The 25,532-nt window shown below is 43.3% G+C and overlaps 2 protein-coding genes across 5 annotated transcripts in view; both read left to right on the top strand.

The window, feature by feature from the left end:
* The window catches only part of L2hgdh (L-2-hydroxyglutarate dehydrogenase), a 30,862-nt gene extending 17,856 nt beyond the window's left edge, over positions 1–13,006 (top strand). For 2 of the 3 annotated variants that reach the window (XM_021179472.3, XM_021179471.2), the window contains exons 7-10: positions 1,113–1,280; positions 2,051–2,208; positions 4,318–4,449; positions 12,386–13,006. In XM_021179472.3, coding sequence (XP_021035131.1) covers positions 1,113–1,280; positions 2,051–2,208; positions 4,318–4,449; positions 12,386–12,581 — 654 coding nt within the window. In that variant the 3' untranslated portion in view covers positions 12,582–13,006. The remainder of the gene's footprint in view (positions 1–1,112; positions 1,281–2,050; positions 2,209–4,317; positions 4,450–12,385) is intronic. The other variant, XM_021179473.3, reaches the window with a different exon arrangement.
* A 10,180-nt stretch (positions 13,007–23,186) lies between these two features.
* Positions 23,187–25,532, top strand: part of Sos2 (SOS Ras/Rho guanine nucleotide exchange factor 2) — a 95,141-nt gene continuing 92,795 nt past the window's right edge. For both annotated transcript variants that reach the window (XM_029484537.2, XM_021179153.3), the window contains exon 1: positions 23,187–23,457. In XM_029484537.2, coding sequence (XP_029340397.1) covers positions 23,371–23,457 — 87 coding nt within the window. In that variant the 5' untranslated portion in view covers positions 23,187–23,370. The remainder of the gene's footprint in view (positions 23,458–25,532) is intronic.

Below are 25,532 nucleotides of genomic sequence, written 5' to 3'. Positions count from 1 at the left end.
TGAAAGGAGTGACTATTCAGGTCCTTTCCCCAGTTTTGTTTGTCTTGTTCTAGGGTTTCTCTGTGTAGCCCTGGCTGTCCTGGAACTCGCTCTGTAGACCAGGCTGGCCTCGAACTCATAACGATCCACCTGCCTCTGCTTCTCAAGTGCTGGGATTAAAGGTGCACGCATGCCTCAACTGCCCAGTTGAAATCTGATCCCTTACTTTCTGGCTGTTGAGTTCTTGAGTTCCTTTTATGTATTAGGGATTGACCCTTGTCAGGTGGAAGGCTTGCTCTAGCTTTGCCTTTGCTGTGCAGGAACCTTGAGTCTGGTGTAGTCCACTGTTTCATTTTTGCTTCTTTTACTCGTGTCTGTGGTGTCCCTTCTATAAAAACCGTCACCAGTGCCAGTGCCAGTGCCAGGGAGCACCTTCCATATTCTGTAGTCACAGGTTTTACATTTAAATCTTGACTCCATTTCAAAAAATGTCTTTGATTGTCTGAGATAAGATCTTGCTTGCTAAGTGGCCCTAACTGGTCTGGTGTTTGGGGTGTATTGTAGTTCAAGCTGGCCTTGAACTCACTTCTGTTTCAGCCACTCAAGTTCTGGTATGTAGGGATTTACCACTATGTGTAGCTTCAAATTCATTTTTGTACGTTTTACAAAAGAGGGTCCAGTTTTGCTGATGGTTACATTGAATTTGTTCTTTCAGAAAAAAAAATATGTATTTATCCTTTTTTTTAGCATCTGTTTTCTCCCCTTTGACTTATTTATTCCTTTATATAAGCATATGTGCATGCGTGTGTGTGTGTGTGTGTGTGTGTGTGTGTGTGTGTGTAGCCTATGTTAGCCAGAGCTATACAATAAGAATGCCTGCCATCCCCAGTCCCTGGAAAAGTATCTCAGCATATATGGACTATATAATGGGATTCAGTGTGTTGTTTCCATACATGCATATAGTTTGTTGATTAAACCCAATCTTCCTTTACCCATCGTCTACATTGCAACCTCTGTTAATTCCTCATTCAGTTGGAGTGTTTTGGGTTTTTAAGGTTTCACCCACAGACAAGGGCTGTCACATTTTCTTTCTCATGTTTAGAAACTAACCATGCATCTTTATTTTGTTCCAGGGAAAGGAGATTCGGTGTCGATATGTTGTCACGTGTGCTGGTCTTTACTCAGACCGTATTTCAGAGTTGAGTGGCTGCAATCCTGACCCTCAAATTGTCCCATTCCGGGGAGATTACCTGGTCTTAAAGCCAGAAAAGGGCTACCTTGTAAAAGGAAATATTTACCCGGTAGGTAATTTATCCTTCTGTCTTCTCACTATCAAGTTAGTCGGAGCCACAAAGGAAATGAAAATAAAAAACGTTTACCTGCTTTAGAAGAGAGGGTTTCAGGGCTGTGTGCGTGGTAACATCATCTGTCTGCTGTGGGTCTGTCCCCAAAGCCGCCTTCTGCTCTGTGGGTCACATGTCTCCGAAAGCACGAGCACACCCTGGAATACAAGAACCAGTTCCTCCCTCCCCTGTGATAGAGCAGCAGGAACACTGATGCCTTCACCAGTGCACTGGGAACAGGAGGGCTATGGCTGCTCCAGTTCCCGGAGGTAAAAGTTGGGGGTGTGTATATGGAGCGCTCACTCTCCTGCCTGCGGTTACCCTGCTGATGAGCCAGTCCCTGGGAGAATGGGAGGCTCCACCAGGTGACTGACTTGTCTGCTGCTGCTCACTTCCCCGAGGCCAAGGCTGGAGATGTGTACATTTCTTCCCGGCAGCCATGAATTGCCTGCTAGTCATAGACCTCTCTTATAGGAGAAAGAGCCAAGATTATGACAGTTCATCTTTTCTCCCTTTCCCAGAAAGATGGATAAGTGGAACAATATATATTAATGTCACTAGCATTTAAAAACAGAACATGTGTTAATAGAAAATCCTCCCTGAATACAGCTCGTGACGCATACAAATGTGTGGAGGGAGCTCTCTTACATCACCAGTTAGATGCTTGTGTGTGCAGTACACGGGAATGTGAACTGCGCTAACCGTTCATCGCTGTGTTGAGTCTGCAGGTCCCAGACAGCCGGTTTCCTTTCCTCGGAGTTCACTTTACGCCCAGGTTGGATGGCACTATTTGGCTAGGGCCCAATGCAGTTCTGGCCTTTAAACGGGAAGGTTACAAACCCTTTGACTTCGATGCCAGAGATGTTATGGAAGTCATTCTCAAAAGGTAATAATGTCTGTCACCTTTAAGGAGATTTTATGTTTTTTTTTTTTTTTTTAACTCCAGAAGTTTTTGATATTCTGATAGACTAAACCTTCATTTTTGTGACTGTTATTCCCAATTAAGATCTTTCTGTAATAAGCATAAACTTGATTATTTGGTTTTGATGCTAAGGATTGAAGGCAGAACCTTGTCCATACTAGCTAGAGGTTTTTTCCTCTGGATTATGTTTCACACCAAGTGTAATGTTTTACTGCCTCACAAAAGATGTTGATGAACCAGGGTAATAACGTCTTAGCTAAAAGGAAAGTAAGGCCAAAGCCATTCATAAATAAAATTAGTTTCTTGCCAGGCAGTGGAGGCACACGCCTTTAATCCCAGCACTTGGGAGGCAGAGGCAGGCAGATTTCTGAGTTCAAGGCCAGCCTAGTCTACAAAGTGAGTTCCAGGAAAGCCAGGGCTATAGAGAGAAGCCCTGCCTTGAAAAACCAAACAATAAAATAAAATAAAATCTGGTAGTTCATATCTTAAATGTTACTAAAAGACCAGAAACGACTTTGAAAAGAGCATTTCAAGCTAGTCACCATTGTTTTGTAAGCTGTTAGATAAAAATTTACTAATGAAATGGCACACGCACTTGTGTGTGTATGTGTGTGTGTAAATCTAAGATTGATACCATATAGACTTATGACACTGTTCTAAGAAATAGCCTTATAGGACCCTGATATAGCTGTCTCTTGTGAGACTATACCGGGGCCTAGCAAACACAGAAGTGGATGCTCACAGTCAGCTATTGGATGGATCACAGGGCTCCCAATGGAGGAGCTAGAGAAAGTACCCAAGGAGCTAAAGGGATCTGCAACCCTATAGGTGGAACAACATTATGAACTAACCAGTACCCGGGAGCTCTTGTCTCTAGCTGCATATGTATCAAAAGATGGCCTAGTCAGCCATCACTGGAAAGAGAGGCCCATTGGACTTGCAAACTTTATATACCCCAGTACAGGGGAACGCCAGGGCCAAAAAGTGGGAGTGGGTGGGTAGGGGAGTGTGGGGGAGGATATGGGGGACTTTTGGGATAGCATTGGAAATGTAAATGAGGAAAATACCTAGTAAAAAAATATAAAAGGAAAAAAAAAGATTTGGTACCAAGAAAAAAAAAAAAGAAGAAGAAATAGCCTTATATTTGGGTTTTCCTGTGTGCATGCACATGTGTGTGGGTGTGCCACATGCATGTGTATGTGTAGGCCATAGTTTGATGTCAGGTGTGTTGTACTTTATAAATGGCGGTATAATGCAGCGGGATGGAGCATCTCAGTGGGCCTGGCCAGGGTGCTCCCCTGAGGAGTCACTGCCATTTCATAGTTCAGTACAAAGGGAAGGTTATTGGGGGAAGGGAAGGGGCCTGGTTAAGGGCGGGGACAGAGACAGGAAGAGCGGGGTTTGGCTTGTACCTGGCAGGTTGGGCAGAGCCTAGGGGAGTTGCCAACCAGGTGTCTTCCTCAGTCATTGTCCTCCTTATTTTGTTTTGGAGACACACTCAACTAGGAGCTCATTGATTCATCTAGACCAGCTGGCCAGCAAGCCCCAGGGGCTCTCCTCCTTCACCTCCTCGGGTATGCTTGGCAAACACATAGTTACCAAATGCGCCTTCTCCCAGCCGGCTGGTCTGTGTAGCAGTCTCTCTCTTCAGAGGAGTTTATATACAACCCCTGGAAAGCATCTTAAGTTATGTGTGGGCTTTACCCTCTGCAGGCTCTGTACCAGAGGATTAGGTTGAACTTCTTAGCTTAGTACAGAATCTCACTTCAGAACTACTAGAATATTGTACCTCTGCCAGACTGAACTAGGGTAAGTGTCGCACTGTCTTAAAGACGCCTCTTTCGTGTATTGAAAGCATTAGAAAGCCTGAACACCAGCAGGCTTCACAGCCTACCATTCTGAAGCCGCGCTTCTTATAAATGTCGAATGTGAGTGAATTCCTCCCCTTATATTAGCCAAAAGCTTCTTTACTATGTAGCTTTTTCAGACTTTTTCTAAAACATAGAGATATTTTATAGTAATAAAAGATTCCTCTACCTCAAGGGTGTTTTTTTTTCTTTCCTTCATTCTTAGCGGCTTCATTAACCTGGTGTTCCAGCATTTCTCTTATGGAGTTAATGAAATGTATAAAGCATGTTTTCTCAGTGAAACAGTGAAGCATCTTCAAAAGTTCATTCCTGAAATCACCATCAGCGATGTCCTTCGGTAAGGCGATGTGAGAGGGAGGCCTGGCTGGTGATAGCCCTCGCTCAGATGGCACAGCCTCGGAGTCTTTGCTCTCTTTTTCCCAAGAGGCTAGCATCCCTCTTGCACTACTGTGTCATAGCCTTTCGTTCTTCAGACTCATCTGTCCATTTTTGTTGGTTTTGTTTTGAGACGGGGTTTCTCTGTCTAACCCTGGCTGTCTGGGAACTCTCAGGGGTCTGCCTCCTTTGTCTCCTGAGTGCTGGGATTAAAGGTGTGTGCCACTTTGACTGAGTCTTTATTATTATTATTATTATTATATGTAAGCAAACTGTAGCTGTCCTCAGACACTCCAGAAGAGGGCATCAGATCTCCTTACGGATGTTGTGAGCCACCATGTGGTTGCTGGGATTTGAACTCAGGCCCTTCAGAAAAGCAGTCAGTGCTCTTGTCCACTGAGCCATCTCACCAGCCCTTGACTGAGTCTTAAAAACCCTTTAGACACATACTTGCCTTTCGTCTTCTCAACTTAAAATTTTTTAATTTTATTTTTAATTGTGTATATCTGTGGAGAGGTGTGGTCTCATGTGCACATGAACCAGGAGGCATTGGAGCCCATGGAACTGGAACTACAGGAGTTATAAGCTGCCCATGGTGGGTGCTGGAATCAAACTCACTCACTCAGATTCGGGTGGGGCATGCTCTGAGTCACTGGGATCCGTCCACTACTTGTGCTTCTGTCCATTTGGACTCTGCTTGTAGGACAGAAGTAGGATGTAGCCCGGCTATAGTCGCTCTAAATCCTTGCTCAGGGGTGTCAGGAAAGCTTTGTTGGTGTTTTCTTCTTGGAATTAGAGACTTTCTGGACTTGCTGTGTAGATTCTTCTGAACTCATCAAGCTTATGTGTTTATCCTCCCTAAAGATAGTTTTAGTGCCCGTGCCAGTTGTCAGACCTAATCCACGGTGTATCTGAGGTGCTCATACTGTGGCATCCCCCTCACAGTGCTGTAGAGCAGCTGTTGAAACTAGCCTGGTGTAATATGTCCGTGAGCTTCACTCTGTATCAGCAGAGAGTGACAGTCATGTCAGCTGTCTCCCTTAAGGGGCTGGCAGGGGGAGATCTGCTCTAAATCTGTCTCTCGTGTCATTCTGAGGCCATTCTGATGGACTCCTTGGAAGGACTGCTAAGTACCCAGTTCACGTTTCCTTTCTCATCTCTTCCACTCTCCTTCTGAAATGGAAGGGGTAAAAATACTGAGGCATGGTTTTCCTGTGCTTACTTATAAACAAAGCCTTTTATTTTCTCTGGTTTACAGTTGTAGACTTAGAATGTCTTAAATCTGAAAACAGGCCGGTTAAATCAGGTCTCATTACTGCTGCTAATACTCTTTGGGTGGCTGGGCATGTGGGATTTTGTATCAAAACTGTGGCAGGGAGTTCATACCCATATTCATTACCACACTTTGATAGAAGCCTGAGGCAAGCCTGTTTGCAGGTGCCTGTGGAGACAGTCAACTCAATCACAGAGGAGTTCCCCTTTAGAGACATAGATGCTGATATGGCTAGTTTAGTGACCCTATTTGTTCCTTCTCTTGATTTCTTCTGGTTCCTCCAGCTGGTAAATTCAGGAATTACTAAAAACAAGGAATATATATTTGATATCATTTGTATGAGTTGAAAAACAAGCCAAATATCACACATTATTTGTAGACCACTGTGAAAATAAAAAGCAGTCATAAAACTAATAAATGCCTGGCTCAGAAAAGTGGCCACCTCTGGGAACGGAAGATCAGGATCTGCAAACACCACATAGATTTCTTTCTGCTTTTTAATTAATTTTCTATTTATTTTATTTTTATTATTTCCAGTTTTCATTAGAGTATACCTGTTGTTAACTAATATCTTATTATATGCCTGAAATATTTAATGATGAGATCAATAGAGCTTTTCACAGCTTGAAGCCTCAGTCCTGCCTGTCTTATTTGTCTTGCAACCCAGTATTGTATCATAAGCATAAATGTTAGATAGTGCAATCTAACAGGTCGTGCATCCATGCAGTCATGACTTAGATCCACAGCACTGCAAAGGAACAGGCTGATGGAAGCCACGCGTGAGGGAGGTATTACTCTAAAACTGTGCCCGAGAGCATCAGGAGCTACCGAAGGTCATGCATCTTCATTCTTATTGCTCAGCAAAGCATCGTGAACAACAATTTAGTATGATGCATTCGACTGGAATGTGAAGTTGTTATCTGTCAGATACATGCATGAGGTGTACAAGTTACGTGATTGTCACTAAGGCCTTTATGTTAATTCTAAGCTCCTCACACTCTTTTCTGATTAATATGGCGCCAGTCACGTGTTACTGTGTTAGCACTGTAAGGAAGTAAAAAGATGAAATCATATAGGCAATGATCCCCCACTTCTAATGTATTGTTTTGTTAAATGTCTTATTAAGTGATTAAAAAATAACATTTCCAAGAATGGAAGCTATACTATGTTATAAAATGCAAAAGCAGGATAGCAAGATACCTCTGTAACTTGGTGCCGTTGGCGTTTGTACTGGATAGTTGTTTGCTGTGAGGCCTGGCTAGCTTATTGCAGGTTATTTAATAGCACCCATGGACTTTACCCACCCACCCATTTGTAACAATCCAAAATGTCTCCAGATATTGCTGCTATCCTCTAGGGGGCAGGATTTCCCTAGGTTGAGAACCACTAGTCTAGTGAATTAGGTAAATGTCACACTACAAAATTAAAGAGAAATGTAAGAAACATTTTTTTTTTTTTCCCTGAGACAGGGTTTCTCTGTGTATCCCTGGCTGTCCTGGAACTCACTCTGTAGACCAAGCTGGCCTTGAACTCAGAAATCCGCCTGCCTCTGCCTCCTAAGTGCTGGGATTAAAGGTGTGCGCCACCACTGCCCAGCCATTTAGTTCATTTTTTAACAATTTCATACAAACATACTGTACATTTTGATGATTTTCTCCCCTCACTACTCCCTGCCCCTGCCCCTGTCTGTAAATTAGAGAGTAAAAAGTTAAAGCCAGTTTGGTTGATATGGGCTGAATATTGTCAATACTAAGTATATACTACATTATTAATAATCATAGTTTTCGCCGGGCATGGTGGCGCACGCCTTTAATCCCAGTACTCGGGAGGCAGAGGCAGGCGGATTTCTGAGTTCGAGGCCAGCCTGGTCTACAAAGTGAGTGCCAGGACAGCCAGGGCTACACAGAGAAACCCTGTCTCGAAAAAACCAAAAAAAAAAAAAAAAAAAAATCATAGTTTTCATACACATTGACATGAAATGGTGTCTTCAGGGGTGTGCCTTAAATCTTTGGAAAAATCTGAGTGTTGAGTGGGATTTCCTCAGATAAAACAAGAATGGTTATGTTTGTATAATTGTTGAAAAGTTTGTCAGAGGTAGGCGGATTTCTGAGTTCGAGAACAGCCTGGTCTACAAAGTGAGTTCCAGGACAGCCAGGGCTACACAGAGAAACCCTGTCTCAGGGCAAAAAAGAAAAAAAGAAAAGAAAAGTTTTTCATACAAAATGATAATAGTAATTCATATACAGAAGTTCTTTGTGCTTTTATACTTTAAAAAAAAAAAGTTCTCCTCAGAATACCTGATGAATCAATTGCAAACCCTGTACAGAAGGATGCCCCTCGACACACTTAGATCCCAGTGGTTTCCTCACATAAAGCCCTCTGAATCAAATCAGATGAGCGTCCTTGGATACTGTACAGAATTGGAACTTTAACAACTAAAGTATATCCCTTCTGCCCCCAGTCTAGACTGCTGGTATTCTGTCGTCTCTCACAGGACATTTATAGGATCTCACAATGTTCTCGTCCCTAACACTGGACATATAGAGTGCTTGCCCAGTACATACAAGGTACAGGATTCCATACTCAGCACCTACCAGAAAATAAGGAGAGATGAGCCTAGATAACAATCATATTCTCTCCTAATGCATTTTTGTTAAAGATTGGGAAGGAAAGTAACTGCTCCTTCAGGTCTGGAAATTAGGCTGATATTGTTTCCCTTCTCCATAGCAACACTCCAAGTTACACATGTTCACTCGGTATTACACATTTAGATTGGTAGTAGCCCCAACATGAGCTTTATACACACTTGGCTATCCTATTTAGGGCCAGCCAAAGATGTCAGTTACAAGTTTTCATAGCTTTTATATAATTGAGTCCACAGTTCTTAGTTTGTGAAATCATTCTTTTAGTTTTGCTTAAAAAATTGTTAAAAATATAGTGCATAGCTTATTGACTGTCTATAAACTGTAACACTCAAGTCTAGACATGGAGGAGAAGTAGGTGTTGTACAAGACATTGTCTGCCCTTGAGGCAGGTTTGGTTTATGTTTTCTAAGGTTTCATTTTCCAGTGCTTACCTCAGGCTGAAGTCTTCTGGAAGGAAAGGCTGCACATAGCTGTACTGTGTAGGAGAGAACAGAGGCTTCCGAAGATGCTGAGACCAAAACAAGAGGCATTTGTTAGCTTGGATATTCCATGCTGGTGTGCACTGTAGTTGGGTCTTAAGAAAAGCATGGTGGTTTATTTTTAGTTTGAGTTACAGATTTTGGACACTTAGGCCAAAGGTATTGAGAGATAACTTATCTTTATGTGGGAGAAAACAGTAGATATATTACTTGCTGTGGTTAATCAGCATTAACTCCAACAGGCTTAGCAGGAGTGAGGAATATACGGTTAGAAGCTCTGTACTGAGGCAAGTGACTTTACACAGAGGACTGTGCACCAGTGACTGTCCCCTGGAAGACACAAGGACAGGACAAGGCTCACTGGCAGTCTGACCAGCAGCTGCACTCTTTGCTGAGAGAATCAAGGTGTGCTGCTGATGAGTTCATAAGCTGTACAGATTGCAAACAAGGACCCCACATTAGTATGTGTCTTTGTCCTCACAAGTGTCCGTTTCAGTGCCATTTTTCCTGTGCTCCGCTGCTGTCTCTGAGGCTCGTCGGGAATCCTCTTGGCCCCAGAGTTGATCATTCACCTTCCCATGCACTTTCTTACACTTGTAGTTATTACTTAGCTCAGTGCTTCCAGACGGTCCTCAGTCTCTGTGTGTTCCTCTGAGGTTCCTTACGCACCACACCAGCCCCTCGGCAGTTGTAAGGAGAGGAGATGATCCAGCACGGCAAGTGCTTGCTTGGTCAATAATAGTAGCTGATTTTGTCCTTGTCCTTGTTGAGCCAGGCTGAGTTCTAAGGACTGTGTTAGCATGTTGCTCTTTGTATCCTCAGGCTTTTATCTGGGTTGCTCCAGAATTAACAGAAACGGTTCATGATTGCCTGGCTTCCCTGTGTCTTAATGATGCTCAGATAGGTTTGGTTTTTTTTTTTTTTTTTGGTTTTTGGTTTTTTTTTTTGTTGTTGTTGTTGGTTTTTTTCATGCTATGCTTTGGAATATGAACACTTTTAAAGGAGATTATTTTGGATTCTAAACACATTTAATTCAAATTTTGTCTGTAATTTTTAAAACATTTATTTATTATTTATTATAAGTTCACTCTAGCTGACTTCAGACACACCAGAAAAGGGTGTCAGATCTCATTATGGATGGTTGTGAGCCACCATGTGGTTGCTGGGATTTGAACTCAGGGCCTTTGGAAGAGCAATCAGTGCCCTTACCTGCTGAGCCATCTCTCCAGCCCATCATCTGTAATTTTTAACTATTTTATAAGACAACAGAATTCTAAATCTAAAAAAAAAATCCCTCCTGTGGTTATAAAGCAGAATGTTGGGCACGGTACCCCACGCCTGTAATCCCAGCACTCAGGGTGTAGAGTAGGATCAGGAAGTTCAGTGCTGAGAGTGCTCCCCGCCCCCCCCCCCGCCCCCCCGCCCCCCGACTCTGTAGCTGACCATGACCGGCCACAGTCAGTGCCCCAAATGCCTGTGAAGTTGGATAGGTACTGGAAGATGCTGATCTGTGAGAATTCTGAGGAATGCCTGTGTAGCCTCCAGGTCAGCTCGGCCGATTTGCCAAAGCCAGACAAAGAGATCGCGCAGAAAGGCAACCTTATGACCATACCCAAACGGAGCACTTTTGGGATCTACATCACGGACTTCCGGTTGGGAAGGAATTTGGGGAGGATCTGACAGACGGTGTGTGGCAGTAGTGTGCCAGGGTGGGGATGAGCTCCAGCACGCGCAGCAGGGTGAGAAGGGCTGATGTGGCAGACCCAGTGGACCAAGAGGAATGAGCAGCCCCGGGCCAGGAAGCGCTGGGCTAGGGTCTACAAGCAAGTGTTCATGTGCGCTGAGTACCAGAGCAGCAAGTCTGAGGGAAAAGTGTCAAAGAGCCTATGATCAGGATTCCTCCTCTGCCCGGCAAGGGACAGGAACCATCAGCTACCTGTCACTTCACCTCCTCCCTTTTCCTTTTCTTAAGCCTACCCCAGTATAAGTGAAAAAATTTAAAGTGAATTTTAAAAGGGCTCGAAGTCATCCTTGGCTGCACATGGACTTCAAGAGCAGCCTGGGTTGCATGAGACCCTATCTTTAAAAAATAAATAAAATAAAATAAAATAAAATAAAGCTGGCTGAGTGACAGAGTCTAAGCACTCAGGAGGCAGAGGCAGGTGATCTCTGTGAATTTGAGGCCAGCCTGGTCTACAGAGTGAGTTCCAGGTCTACAGAGTGACAGCCTGGGCTACATAGTTAGACCCTGGCTCAAACCAAAATGAAAACCAAACAAACAAACAAATAAAATCAGAACTTGAGTTGACTCACTACAATATTAACATGCTGCTGAATTAATTTTTTTATACTTGCCATCTTTTTATAATTAACTGGAGGTTTTCCTTATATTGGAGGTTAAACTATTAAAAATTCCAACTTAGAGTGTACTAGTTTTTTTTTTCCATAAATTTTAATAATAGTTTATTGTACTGGCTAGTTTTGTGTCAACTTGACACAGTCTGGAGTTATCACAGAGAAAGGAGCTTCAGTTGGGGAAATGCCTCCATGAGATCCAGCTGTAAGGCATTTTCTCAATTAGTGATCAAGGGGGAAAGGCCCCTTGTGGGTGGGACCATCTCTGGGCTGGTAGTCTTGGGTTCTATAAGAGAGCAGGCTGAGCCGGGCGTGGTGGCGCACACCTTTAATCCCAGCACTTGGGAGGCGGAGGCAGGCGGATTTCTGAGTTTGAGGCCAGCCTGGGCTACAGAGTGAGTTCCAGGACAGTCACGACTACACAGAGAAACCCTGTCTCGAAAAACCAAAAAAAAAAAAAAGAAAGAAAGAGAGCAGGCTGAGCAAGCCAGGGGAAACAAGCCAGTAAAGAACATCCCTCCATGGCTTCTGCATCAGCTCCTGCTTTCTGACCTGTTTGAGTTCCAGTCCTGACTTCCTTTGGTGATGAACAGCAGTATGGAAGTGTAAGCCGAATAAACCCTTTCCTCCCCAACTTGCTTCTTGGTCATGATGTTTGTGCAGGAATAGAAATCCTGACTAAGACATTTATCAAAACATAATTTAAAAAAAATACAGCACCCTAGATGGAGTGTGCAGCTGGGACCAGCTCCTACCCGCTGATTTGTGAAAAGTCTGCTGTGGCCTCTGATTTACAGGATTGCCACTGATTGGATTCTAGAGTAAGCTTATGATCTTAAATAAAGACATCTATTCCAATTAAATGTGAATTTGCCTGCTACTTTTGGGAAGAAGAGCTATTTACAAGTAATGAGTTGCTTGGGTATCTATGTGGCACGATTTGTTACACGGTTACTGAATAGCCATTCTGCTCGAGCTAAGGCTATGGGTTGGCCAGCGTGTCCTCCACAGCCTCTTGCTAAACATGACCTAAGTGCGTTTCCACAGAACTGCATTTAGGATCAAGACTTAGTTTCCTTAAGAATGCGTTGAAAGCTTTTAGGCATCTTGGCTCAGGGGCTTATCACATTGTTTTTGCTTTTGCAGAGGTCCTGCTGGAGTACGGGCCCAGGCCCTGGACAGAGATGGAAATCTGGTAGAGGACTTTGTGTTTGATGGAGGGACTGGCGAGATTGGAGACCGCGTCCTTCATGTGAGAAATGCGCCTTCGCCTGCCGCCACTTCCTCCCTGGCAATTTCTAGAATGATAGCAGAGGAAGCACAGCAAAGGTTTAAGTTATGACTGGCGGAGGGAACTGTGCTTGCGTTACAGTCCCCACGTCAGCAACAAGGGTCTACCGGCTGCATTTTAAAATTAGAATTTAAGAAAACAATTTTAAAACCATGCCTTTAAGGCTAAAATAAACATTGACTTATTAACAGGATATAGTAGATATAATAATTTTTTAAAAATTCAGGTCCATATTCTTGTGAACAACGAAATGAAGAGTATCAGTACCTGTCCTGAAACTTGAGGTTTATTAGACTTTCCCCAACCCACCGCAGTCTGGGGAGGGCTCTTACAGAGTGTTTGGGAAGACATCATAAAAGATGGACTTGTCCCTAAATAAATGTTTGGATTTATAATATTTTTCCTTTTTCTAAATAACTGCTTATTTAGAAAATGAAAATGCTTGATTTCAAGGAAATAAATGAAATTTCACATTTCTAAGTAGCATAGAAGAAAGTCAGTCTTTTACTGCAGCCCCGCAGTGTGGCATCATCACTCCACGTGACTAGCAGTGTGCCTGTGTGCTTGCTGCCTACACTACAGTTTTCTAAGCTGAGACATGAAAGTCCCTAAAAGGGCTGATTTTATAAGTGCAGTTTAAAATCCTGACCCTGGGTGCGTCACTGTGTAATTTTATGTGTCTCACACCTCAGTCCCTTGGTCACACTGAGTTTCCCAAGATGGTGGCCAGGATTACCAGTGATTCCTATCTATTTGGGTTTTCAGAATTCCTGTAAGATTTGTGAGGACATTTCTCCATTTTTGGTTAATATCTAACTTGGAGGCATTCACTTTTGTAAACCGCGAAAGTGCCTTATATCCTTCATATTTACTTCATTAACGTGGTGAGTCGGTGCCAAGTACCATACTGTGTGTGCACGTGCGCATGTGTGGGTAGTGCCATATTGTTACTGTGTATACTATATGTGTGTGTATGTGTGTGTGTGGGTGTGAAGTACCATATTATATTACTGTGTGCATGTATGTATGTGTGTGTGTGCTCGCGTGTGTGTCTTAGCTAGTGAAGTGTGTCTTACAACTCAGAAAGTTAGAAAATAGAAATATAAGCGAAGAACTGGCAACCTGGCCATGGAAACAGGCAGCACTTAGGGAGACCCTTCGTCTGTCCTCCCGAGTGTCCTCTCAGGGTTAATCTTGGTTTTCATCGCCAACACTGTGATGGATGTATGAGAGGGGTGTGCATGTTGATAGTGAAACCTTTTCCTGCCACTTGTTTCTCTTCACTTCAGCCCTTACTGGTTACATTTATTAAGCTATCTAATCCATTAATTTAAAAGGATACACATTGTGGGCTTCAGTTGGAGAGGCAGCATATCCCAGGTAAATAGATGAGGCAGTTATTCAACCCTTGGGCTGGGCATATTGAAACACTCAGAAATCATTTACAGAAAAACCAAGCCCTAGTGGCCCTCCATAGCAGCTGATTCCAGAAGAAGCACTGCAGAGCACGTCTCTGTTCTAAGACGTCAGTGACACAAGCATCACAGTGAGATTGTGTTACTTTATGACTAAGATGAGAGTCTTTTCCTTTTAGCTGTGGTGAAAGAAGTGTGCATGTTCTGTTTCATCAGCTGTGAGACCTGTGCACATACACTAAGCTGTGAAAAAATAAAGTTACAAAATACAAAACACAAAATAGCTATCATGATAGAAGCAATCCTTACTCCATTTGGGTCTGTATTGTATATCCCAGAATAATAGTGAAAATTTGTTGAAATATGTCAGTTAATCTGTTTGTAAAATATTTGATATTTATGTCAATAGGAATTTTTGTTAAATACTGATATATAAGAATTTTTGTGTCTTTCTGAGAAAATAAAAATGTATATTAGTATTAAAATATTTTAATGTTTCTTGGTGTTATGATCATATTTTATTCCCATTAAAACCTCTACAGAGGAGCTGGAGAAATGACTTAGTGGCTGGGAGCACTGACTGCTCTTTCAAAGGACCCAAAATCAATTCACAGCACCCACATGGCAGCTCACTGTTGCAGGATATTTGATCACACTGAACCCTGAGATTGTGTTGTTCACTGAAAAAAACACAATTTTGTTATGGCTTAGCCTTAGCATACACCTTTAATCTCAAACAATGAACATAAAGTTGGTTTGTAGAAGGAAGCTTTTGTATTTGAAAGTGATATTTAATTGAGTGGCAGACAAAGTGACAAATCAGAGAAAGATCTGACAGAATGGGAAATCCCAACCATATGAGAAGAAAGAAGAAAGGGAAAACTAAGAGCACAAAGAAAAAAAAGAGGAAGGAAGGAAGGTCAGCTTGGGGAAGAGTTTAAACCAGAACAGCCAGGTTGACCAGCCAGCCAGCCAGGCAGGCAGGCAGGCAGGCAGGCAGGCAGAGATCAGAAAGAACAAGAAAGGGTGAGCTTATTCAGCGTAAGTCTTAGAGGCTGAAAACATTCTAGAATTAGGTATAGGTTAGCAGACTGAGGCAGTAAACCTCTGAGACTATATTTACCCAGGCAAATGAAAGTGACTTTTATAGCTCACAACTGTCTATAACTCATGCATGTGGTCTTCAGACAGATGCAGGCAAAACACCAATGCACATAAAATAAATAGATACTTTAAAAAAAAAAACTTGCCTAGCAGTGGTGGTACACACCTTTAATCCTTTAATCCTAGCATTCAGGAGGCAGAGAAAGTTCTTTTGGCTAGCCTGGCCTACAGAGCAAGTTCCAGGATAGTCAGGGCTACACAGAGAAACCCTGTCTTAAAAAAACAAAACAACAAAAAGTTTATTGTAACAGATATCCTTGTTAAACAACACTTTCTCTAAGATTCTAACAGTTGATCCTGGAGGGAAGTCCTTTACGCAGGAATGTAAACAACTCAGAATAGCTTAAGGAAGTTCCTGAAACTGAGTAGCAGATTTGGTGGTAAGCCCTAAAAACTGAGAGTTCATCCCCCAGGGAAGGAGGCTGAGCTGCAGGGAAGACTCTCAAGCAGTCCCAGAGCAGCTGCCTGGAAGAGGTTTAGAGCAGCTGAGTTGCTTGGAAAGGACACTTGAGTCTGCTGAGCAGCCAGCCCTCAGGCTGTCCAGTATACTCCAGGTTCCCAGCATTTGTTGTAGGCCTCGGTGGCAATGCAGCTGCCTTTGAGTTATTTCTGCTCCTGTAAGCAATCCTTCATTCGTATTCTGTCAGTGACCCCAGTAAAACTCTTTTAGTTTATCAAGTTGGACTTGATGTAGTATCCGTACTTTGGACTGTGGTGGGTTCCCTACCCCGGCTTGGTAGACCTGTGCTTTATCTCCCTGGGAGAAGTTTTCTCATACAACAACTTATAGTATGTAAACTATCAGAACTGTAGATAGAAGTCTTTGAAAACTCATCTAAAATTAGGTATAATAGTGCATGCCCGCAACAGCAGCACTCAGGAGGTCGAGGAACAGGGATTATAAATTCAAGGCTGGCCTAGGCTGTACAGTGGGATTCCTGCCTCAATATACTACAATTACTTCCGGATTTGTGGATAATACAAACTTTAGGTATGGATGTTTATATTTTGGTCTGACAGTGAAGCATCTTATATTTTAGCTTCAGAGTGCTTAGTCTGTAGGGAACTTTTAGTGTTTCATGTTATATAACCTTACCCTTTTATCCACACATAAAGTGTGTATCAAAGTCCTTCCCTTGATCCCCTAGAGGTGTGCATTGTTGGAGCAGCGCCATGACTGTTGGCAGAATTCCACGGTCCCTGAGGCAATTTGGAGATCTGCCCACAAGCCTATGGGATAATCTCAACTCCTAGAACTTTCTACAAAAGTTAGTAGTTTATTCTGCCAAACCCTGGCTTGTGGAAGTCTGTTGGGCCTGCATTGGAGGCTAGCCAATTGTAATGGTGTCTACTGTGAGGTCTTCCTGCATGAGCGAACCAGAGGTGTCTGAGTTGTTTTGAGGGCTGGCTGTGACCTCTGGAGCTCTTCTCTGGTCAGATGTTTTCTTATCTTTCTTTTCTTTTCTTTTCTTTTCTTTTCTTTTCTTTTCTTTTCTTTTCTTTTCTTTTCTTTCTTTTCTTTTCTTCTCTCTCTCTCTCTCTCTCTCTCTCTCTCTCTCTCTTTCTTTCTTTCTTTCTTTCTTTCTTTCTTTCTTTCTTTCGTTTTTGTTTTTTCCAGACAGGGTTTCTCTGTGTATCCCTGGCTGTCCTGGAACTCACTCTGTAGACCAGACTGGCCTCGAACTAAGAAATCCGCCTGCCTCTGCCTCCCAAGTGCTGGGATTAAAGGCGTGAGCCACCACCGCCCGGCTTCTTATATTTCTTATGAGTATATTTATTATCTAAAGGTAACTATTTGGGAGGAGCAATTGTGAAATCAGTTACTGGATTTTTAAAATTTTATTTTATTACTGTGTATGCATGTGTGAGTGTTCAAACCGTGTCATGCATATGGAGGTTGGAGACCTCTGTGGAGTCAGGTCTCTCTCCTTCCATTTTTACATAGTTTCCAGGGATTGAACTCAGGCTTGGCAAGCATCTGTACCCAATGAGCCATCTCATCAGACCCAGTTAGGTTGTCTAATATATAAGGTGCAGGGAAATAAAAACAATGCCTAAAGACGTTTTCAAATGGTTTGTGTCCACTGACATATTTTAGAATAGAAACAGACCCAAATGCCCGAAAGGAAGAACAGTGCCGATCCCAACCGGCTCTACCCTCTGCCATCCTTCAAGTCCTGCAAAGGGTCTTGTGCTTTGTGCTAAGTGCTACCTTCTAAACGCAGGCTCTCACATCAGAGTTAGATTAAGATTCTTCTGTTTCCTGGGTAAGATGAGGATTTTTTGCAGTTTACATGTGTTCAGAGCTCTGTAATGGTATCTGTGAGTTGCTTAGGGAGATCCCCTTTAATCAGCAAAAGATGGAGGGCAGCGGTAAGAGATGTCTTCCTTCACTCCTAGCAGAGTCAGGGGTGGATGGATCTCTGAGAGATCCAGGCAGCAGCAATGGTATAGTGAGACCCTGTCTCAAAAAACAAAACAAAACAAAACAAAACAAAACAAAACAAAACAAAACAAACCAGAACAAACCTCTTGAGTAGAAAACCTTGAATTTCAGACAAGTTTTATTTTATTTTTTTTTAACAATTATTTATTTTATGTATATGAGTACGCTGTTGCAGTGTTCAGACACACCAGAAGATGGCATCAGATCTCATTACAGATGGTTGTGAGCCACCATGTGGTTTCTGGGAATTGAACCCAGGACCTTTGGAAGAGCAGCCAATGCTCTTTAACCGCTGAGCCATCTCTCCAGCCCTGAGTTTTACTTTAAATTGTCTTTGATTATCTTTAAGATAAACTCTTTTTAACACTGGTGCCCTGGAACAGTGGTTTTTGTTTTTTGTTTTTGTTTTTTTGAGACAGGATTTCTCTGTGTATCTCTGGCTGTCCTAGTACTTGGTCTGTAGACCAGGCTAGCCTCAAACTCACAGAGATCTGCCTGCCTCTTTCTCCTATGCCCAGCTTTTCCCATGTCTTTAAAAAAATAAAAATAAAAATAATTTTGCTTGTTTGTCTACTGAGAACATAAGAGCTGTCTTTTGATATCTATATTTATTGTGCCTACTAATGAAAACATTATGCAAATTATTAATATTTGGAAGCAAACAAATGTCTTTGTTTTCTTTCCTTAATTCCTCATCATCTGGGTCCGTGTACATATATGACTGTTGCCGGCTCCCTGGTGTGGCTCTATACTGAGGAGGCGATGAGCTCATTGTTGTTCATAGCTTAACTTAATCACTGACGGGACCTGGAGAGATTTTTATTGTATTAGTATAAATAATAAAGAGCTGAAATGGTATCTTTCCTTTCTACCCTTGGTGTTGGAGTTGGTGTCTGGACAACTTATAAAAAATGATTTCTCATCATGTAGTAGTAGCCATATTTAGATGATAATAGGAGCTCAGTGTCTTCCCTAGAGCGTAGGAACATGATTTCTGGTTAAGAGCAGACTGGGGGCCGGAGAGATGGCTCACAGGTTAAGAGCACCGACTGCTCTTCCAGAGGTTCCTGAGTTCAATTCCCAGCAACCACATGGTGGTTCACAACCATCCATAATGACATCTGATGCCCTCTCCTGGTGTGTCTGAAGACAGCTACAGTGTACTTATATATTAAAAATAAATAAATAAATCTTAAAAAAAATAGAGCAGACTGTATGTAACATACTGACATGAAGATTGCTTGCTTTTCTGGTTTTTGGGGGGCGTGGGGGTAGGGGTAGAGAGCACGCAACCTATCAATCCCTTAGATTTTAATTAAAATTATACTTGCCTCCCTAAATGATTGACTAATCAAGTATGCATAAAAATGATTGAAGAACATGAGGTGATAAATTTGAAAGAGAACAGGGAAGGCCATGGGAGGGACTGGGGAAAGGGTGAAATTTATATATTTTAATTAACTAAAAAGAAAATTATAGTTGCTGTCAGGAAGACATTTTCAACATGCAGTCTCTTGTAATTTTGACAAGCTTGGACATCCAGTGAGGGTCGTAGGGCAAAAATGGTTTCTCTCTGTGCCTTCTCCAGCTTCCTTCGAACAGTTGGCTGTAAGCAGACTAAAGCTACGGGAGAGAACCATAAAAGTGAGCAACAATAACGTTTATTATTTCCCGTAGTGCTGCTTTGCTCTGCTACTGATTGACAGCGCTTGTGACTTTAAGTAAATTGAGGAAGTATGAAATAGTAAATTAGAAAAATGTCAAATAAATCCTTGAAAATGTTTTTTTCAGTGGGAGGATATTACTAGTAAAAATCTTTAACTATCTTTTCAAAATGAAAAAAAATGTACTTGGGACATCCAAGTTATTTTCCAAAAGCCATACTACATTTTTTAAAAAGGCAGATAAAATCATTAATATGAAATGAGTGCCTTCAAATTTGAACATTTTTGGGGTTTTTGTACATATACAGATACCCCTTTTATAGTATGTATTTTAATATTTCCAGTTTTAATACTTGAAGCAATGGTTTGTGTTCTGGCTGAAAATTTTGTCACTAAGAGCGACTCATTCAGTTGGGGCTGGAGGGAAGGCTTGATCCCTAGGACCCCTGTGGTAGAAGCAAAGGACAAACTCTGAGCCATTGTCCTCTGTAGATCGCTTGAACTGAGTGCAGGCCTTCACCCATAGAGAATAAAGAAATGCTTAAAAGATGACTGAATGTTGTTACTAAATGATACATTCACTAGGATGAAGACTCAAACGCTACAAAAGTTCTAAGTGAAAATCCTCTCTCTGTTCCAGCCACCTGGGTTTCATCCTTGTGGTAACAAAGAATCCCGTGCTTCCTTGTTGTTAGATAGAAAAATGCCACCTACTTAAAAAAAAAAAATACAAGTGGTATCAGTCTACGTTATACTGTGCTTTTTGGGCATATCTTGAAGAGTGTTGTACAGAAGCCGGCTTTTTTGTTTGTTTCATTTGGTTTAAAAAAACAGAACAAATCTTATGTTAGGAGACTGGAGCAGCTGCTGAGTGATCGAGGTTAGAGTACTTCCTGCGCAGGCAGAGGGCCCAGGCATGGTTCCCAGCACCAACATGGTGGTTCACAACCATCTTTAACTCCAGTTCCAGGGAATTCAAAGTCCTCTTGAGACCCCATGGACACCAGGCTAGCTCATGGTACAAATGCATGTTTGCAGGCAAGACACTCATATCCATAAAATAAAAATAAATCTTTAAAATAGATAACTGTATTACTTTATTGACTTGCCATCGTTTATTAAAACAATACTGTATTTCTAACATTAAATAAAATGGGTGTGTGTGTGCGTGTATGTGAGGTGGGGGGGATGCAATAATGCTGTAGTGGGTAACTCTGTCCCTTGTGATTTCATTCACAAGCGAGTATGTCTCCAGGACATATTTCTGGAATTTGCTATATTTATGTACCTTTGAAACTTTGAGAGATGTCATATAGTTTGCCCTTTATGACAAACATTGAAACAGCGGGTTCCTGTTTTCTCATATCTTCACTATCATAGTATATAGTTAAGCTCTCTGATCTAATAGGTGCAAAATGGTACCAGTGTAAGTTTGTATTTCTCTTAATATGAATGAAGTTTAGTGTTTATTTTTAAGAGATACATATTCCCTTTATGTGTGTGTAAGAGATAGCTTTTTCAGTCTTTTTTCCCTCATTTTCCCGCCTTGAGGCTTAATTCTACTAATTTTCAGGGAAGTTAGCTCAAAAAATGAATTGCTGTAGTTGTGTGTGTGTTTCTAGCTTGTCATTGCCTTTTAGCTTGACTTGTGGGTTTTCCCCCCAGGCATTAAAAAAACATTAGTATGTCAGTCTAGATTTTTGTGATATATAAAAGTCATCCTTTATTTGTTTGTTTGTTTTTAATTCTGAGGTCATTTGGAATCCCTTTTTTATACATGTAAACCTTTGACCTATTGGCATTTCTGCCTGAGTATGAGATATGGATTCAACAGTTTCTGTTTGTCTTTAGATGGTCACTTGTCTGGCTGAGAAAACTCTCTGGTGTCATTCTTGGACCCTTTGCACCATGTGGATCCCGTTTCTGTTTGCCTAGCCCGGAGATCACAGGGCAGATGCCTGTAGAGACTAGGCAGGTTACGTAAAAGGGGGAATGGTGCCAGATCGGGAGGACAGCCAACTGGAAATGGGTGGCACACTTCTATAAAGAGGACGGCCTCTGCACTGCCTGCTCGTTTCTTTGCATAGATGCAGTAGGCCACGTTGTTGCCAGATCTTTGTCAAGAGAAGCTGGAAATAGACAAGAAAAAAAAAAAAAAGCTATCGACTTTAAAATGGTAATACCAATTAAAAATTCTTAATACTTGGCGAAACAAATACATCTTCAGGCCAGATTAAGCTCAGGGGAGCCTTCCAATATCCTTTGCCAAGAATAAAACTTCCCACCAATGACTTTCCTATGAGAAAATACAATTGCAGTCTGATAATTTGACAGCTTCGTGTTTTATAGCTAGGGTCTAGGAACTTTAGGAAAAATAAGCTTTCTCTATAAATCAGAGTGTATTTAGTACAAGGGACTATGAACATGACCATTTATTAGAAGACAACTTTAGAACTTTTATTAGAAACAACTTTAGTGTTATTATATAGGCACACGCGTGTGCGAGGACACACACATGCCACATTTAAGATGTAGACAGGTCAGGGAACAACCTTGCGGAGCCGGTTCTTTCCTTCACGTGGGTTCCAGGGGTGGAACGCAGGTTGTCAGCCTAGCGAAGCAGGTACCTTTTCCTCGACAGCCCCAGAGGACTTTTTTTTTTTTTTAAACACTGTGGATACTTAGATTAAAAAAGAAACCAAAACCAAACAAAACAGAAACCTCTGATCTCTTTAAGTATTTAGTTGCCATTTTTACTTTATGAAGTCAAAATGGTGTTGTGTTTGGGGGAGAACAATGTTCACCCACTGATTCTGGAACTGAAATTACTACACGAGTTATCTTTTCCAGTCTGTTCTTCCGTTCCCTTCCTCACTGCTGGTGGCTGGCTGCATGACTGTTTACAGCCCGTTGGGAGCAATCTGTTCAGCGATTTTAGTGGGATGAAATTTGGGCTAGTAAAAAGTGAAGTTTCCAGAGTTCATGCCCCTTCAACTTAAAAAAGCATAGGGACAGAGGATTTTGGGGTTTTTTGATGCTATTTAGTGTGACTGTATCGCAGGATCCAGGTTCTGTAGAACCTTAAGTGGAAAGGATTTGAACATGATTAACCTAAGAACAATATCTGAAAGGTTTTGGATACTTTTATCCAAATATATATATACATAGGGACTCTAGGTGAAAGACCTCGAACTAAAGTCATCTGGCCCTTCAACGTGCGCTAAGAGCTTCCCACGACCCCACAACGTGACTTTATGAATAGCCACTATCACCTAAATATACAAAGGAGCCTCACAGAGCACACGTTAAATAAATATCCTATCAGCCCAAATGTCCTTTTCTCCTCACATCTGTGTTCTGCCTCCCAGAGCTGCAGTCACGGGCTCGGGGGTCCCCTAGGGCTGTGCCGAATCAGGATTGTCTGCCAGGACTCGGAACGCTGCCGAGTTTGTCTGGAAGAACCACCCCGCCCCGCGCACGTTCTCAGGAGAGACCGATTACCCTCCCGGCCCCGGGGCCCCGCACCAAACGCCTCGGCCCGCTCGGCGGCGCGCATGCTCCGTGCTGGTCTTCTCCCGAGACTCGGGAGAGCGAGCGCGGGGCCGAGCCGAGCCGAGCCGCCGCTGCAGGCACCGGGCGCTCGGCGGCGGCCCGCGGGGCTGGAGGGGCGGCGGCGGCCAGCGCCGTGCACGCCGGACACGCGCGCCCGCTCGGCCCCGAGGGCCCTCTGGAGGTGACTCGGGCGGACCCGGCGGTGGCGGCGGCGGCGGCGGCTGCGCGGAGGGCGGGGGAGGCGATGAGGACGCTGCGGGCCGCCGCTGTCTGCCCGCCGCGGCCGTAGCGGTAGTCGGGGCGGGGGCGAGGCCGGCGGTGCCCCGCGCTGCGCACCCAGACAAAGGAGGAGGAGCCTCGGGCCAGCGGGCCGGCGCCGCGGGGACAGCAGGACGCCTCGGGCCGCCGCGCTTCCTCGGGGCTGCGGGGCCGCCAAGCCTCGGCGAACGCCCGCCCGCCGGCGCCGCCCCCGAGAGCTCGGCCGGAGCTGCGGCCCGGGCGGGTGGCGGCGGCCCGGGCGAGGCGAGGCGAGGCGGCCGGCGCCCTGCCTGTCAGGCCACCGGCCGGGCCTCCGATGCGGAGGCGCTGCGGCCGGGACCATGCAGCAGGCGCCGCAGCCCTACGAGTTCTTCAGCGAAGAAAACAGCCCGAAATGGCGGGGACTATTGGTCCCGGCCCTGCGGAAGGTCAGTGCTGGGGCCGAGGGAGGTGCCGCGGGGCGACGGGCTGGGGGGCCGGGCCCGGAGCTCGCACAACTTGTAACGGGGAGAGCGAGGAGAGCGGGGAGCACGGCTCGCGCCCGCCCCGCGTGCCGCGGCCGAGCCTTCTCTGGCCGGGCTCCGGGCGCTCCTAATTGCCTGTTGCATCCCGAAGGACGTTTTCTCAACTTTCTTTTTTGGCCTGGTCCCGGAAGGAAGGTTTTGTTATGATCATAAAACTGGATTTCATCTTACAGTCATTTCGTCAGGCAACTTCCGCCGTTGACCAATGCGTTGTCCACAGACTGGATTCTGGCAATACAGAGTCCCACTGGTTTTTTTCGTTTCTAAAACAAATGCACAATTTTGGACCGAGAGGCTACTTTGAATTAAGTTCTTGGGGCTGGGGGTGCTCGCCTCGGGCGGCTTGCTTGCTACGCTCGCCCATTCGCCTTTTTTCGCTAATATGGATGTGTGTTTCCCATGTGTGAAGTGTCAGTGAGTCATAGTATTCGTTCTCAGCTCTTGGGGTGAATCTTAAAGCGCCTCCCCACTTCCTGCAGAAGTCTTACCTGAATACAAAGATTGCCTCACAAAATGTGGTCAGTTTCTTCACAGCGACGAGGACTTGCAATAACCACTTTTAAGGGACAGTTGCGGGGATGGGTAGGGGGGAGGTGGCTCATTGCTAATCAATCTTTGGAGATGAGATACATTGCTAGGGTGCGTGTCTCCGACTGGTTGGTGCTAGTCTTATATGAAGTTAGGTAATTATGCGATTCTCTTTGTTGCTGTTAAATTCTTTTTGTAAGATAGACTTGTAGATTTGAAGACAACATGGGCTCAAGGTTAATAGTGATCATGCTTCTTGAACATGGGCGTCTTCCTGTAACTTTTTTCCTTTTCTGTAAAATAAACAAGAATTTGTTTGTTTGTTTGTTTGTTTGTTTATTATCTTTTAATCCTGGGCCAGCAAGAGACTCATTAGGGAAGGTGATTTGCGGTCCAACAACACAAGCTTGATGGCTTGAATTTCATTCCTGGAATCCACATAAAGGTGATAGGGGAGAGCTGACTCCACAAAGCTGTCCTGGCCTTCATGCAGGACCCTCACCACACACACACACACACACACACACCACTAACACATATATCACACACACACACTTTAGTAAGAAACCTCCACTAGGTAAAATACCACAATTGAGGGAGACTGCAAGATGTAAGGAGTAAAAGTACCTTTTGAGCAAAGCCAGATAACCTGAGCTCATGTGCAGAACCCAGGGAGGAGGAGAGAACCGACTCCCTACACACACTCGAACACACCCACAGACAGACAGACAGACAGACAGACAGACATGCTCACACTAACAGCAACAACTGCACTTGAAAAATAATTCATCATACATGTCTAGGAGTGGAAAGACAAGTCCACTTTAATGGTTAAAAACATTTCCTTGTATTCTTCAGGATTTCAAATTTTCCATTGTCATAATTCTCATAAGGAGGTGTGCCCCCTGGGGGCACACACCAAATCATGTCATTTAAAAGAACTCTGTGGAAATGGAAAGCACATGGAATAGTGATAATTCTGTTTTGAATCAAAAGCAAAGGGGAAATACCTGGATAGTAATTAACCCTTCTACCTCCCTGAATGGCAATGGGTGTATCAGCTTGACCCTTGTTGGCATGTGATGCAAGTATATACACATTTGTAATTTTAATAGCAAAAGGTGGCTTAGACTCTACATAATCCTTGATGCATAAATACAAATTTAATTTTTCAGAGTAGATCAGAAATAAAACCAGAACTAATATCCATTCCCTATCTCTTGCTTTGGTCCTGGAACTGTGCATTTATGTGTTGTGCTTGTAGATAATATATTACTTCATAGTAATGGAATGTTTTGCATATTAAAAAAAACACATCCACAGGAATGTCATCTTCTGTGGTGGATGTTAAAAGCAGCTAAAATTTATTAACTTAGCATTATAGAATTGAAGTTCATGCCATGGACAACATTTATGTTTTTAGAAAAAAATTAGTTGATAATAATTCATAT

Source organism: Mus caroli, unplaced genomic scaffold (genome assembly GCF_978045245.1).
Source record: "Mus caroli unplaced genomic scaffold, Mus_caroli_1 scaffold_14, whole genome shotgun sequence".
Lineage (NCBI taxonomy): Eukaryota > Metazoa > Chordata > Mammalia > Rodentia > Muridae > Mus > Mus caroli.
The sequence above is the reverse complement of the archived record's forward strand: the minus strand, read 5'-3'. Positions and strand labels throughout refer to the sequence as shown.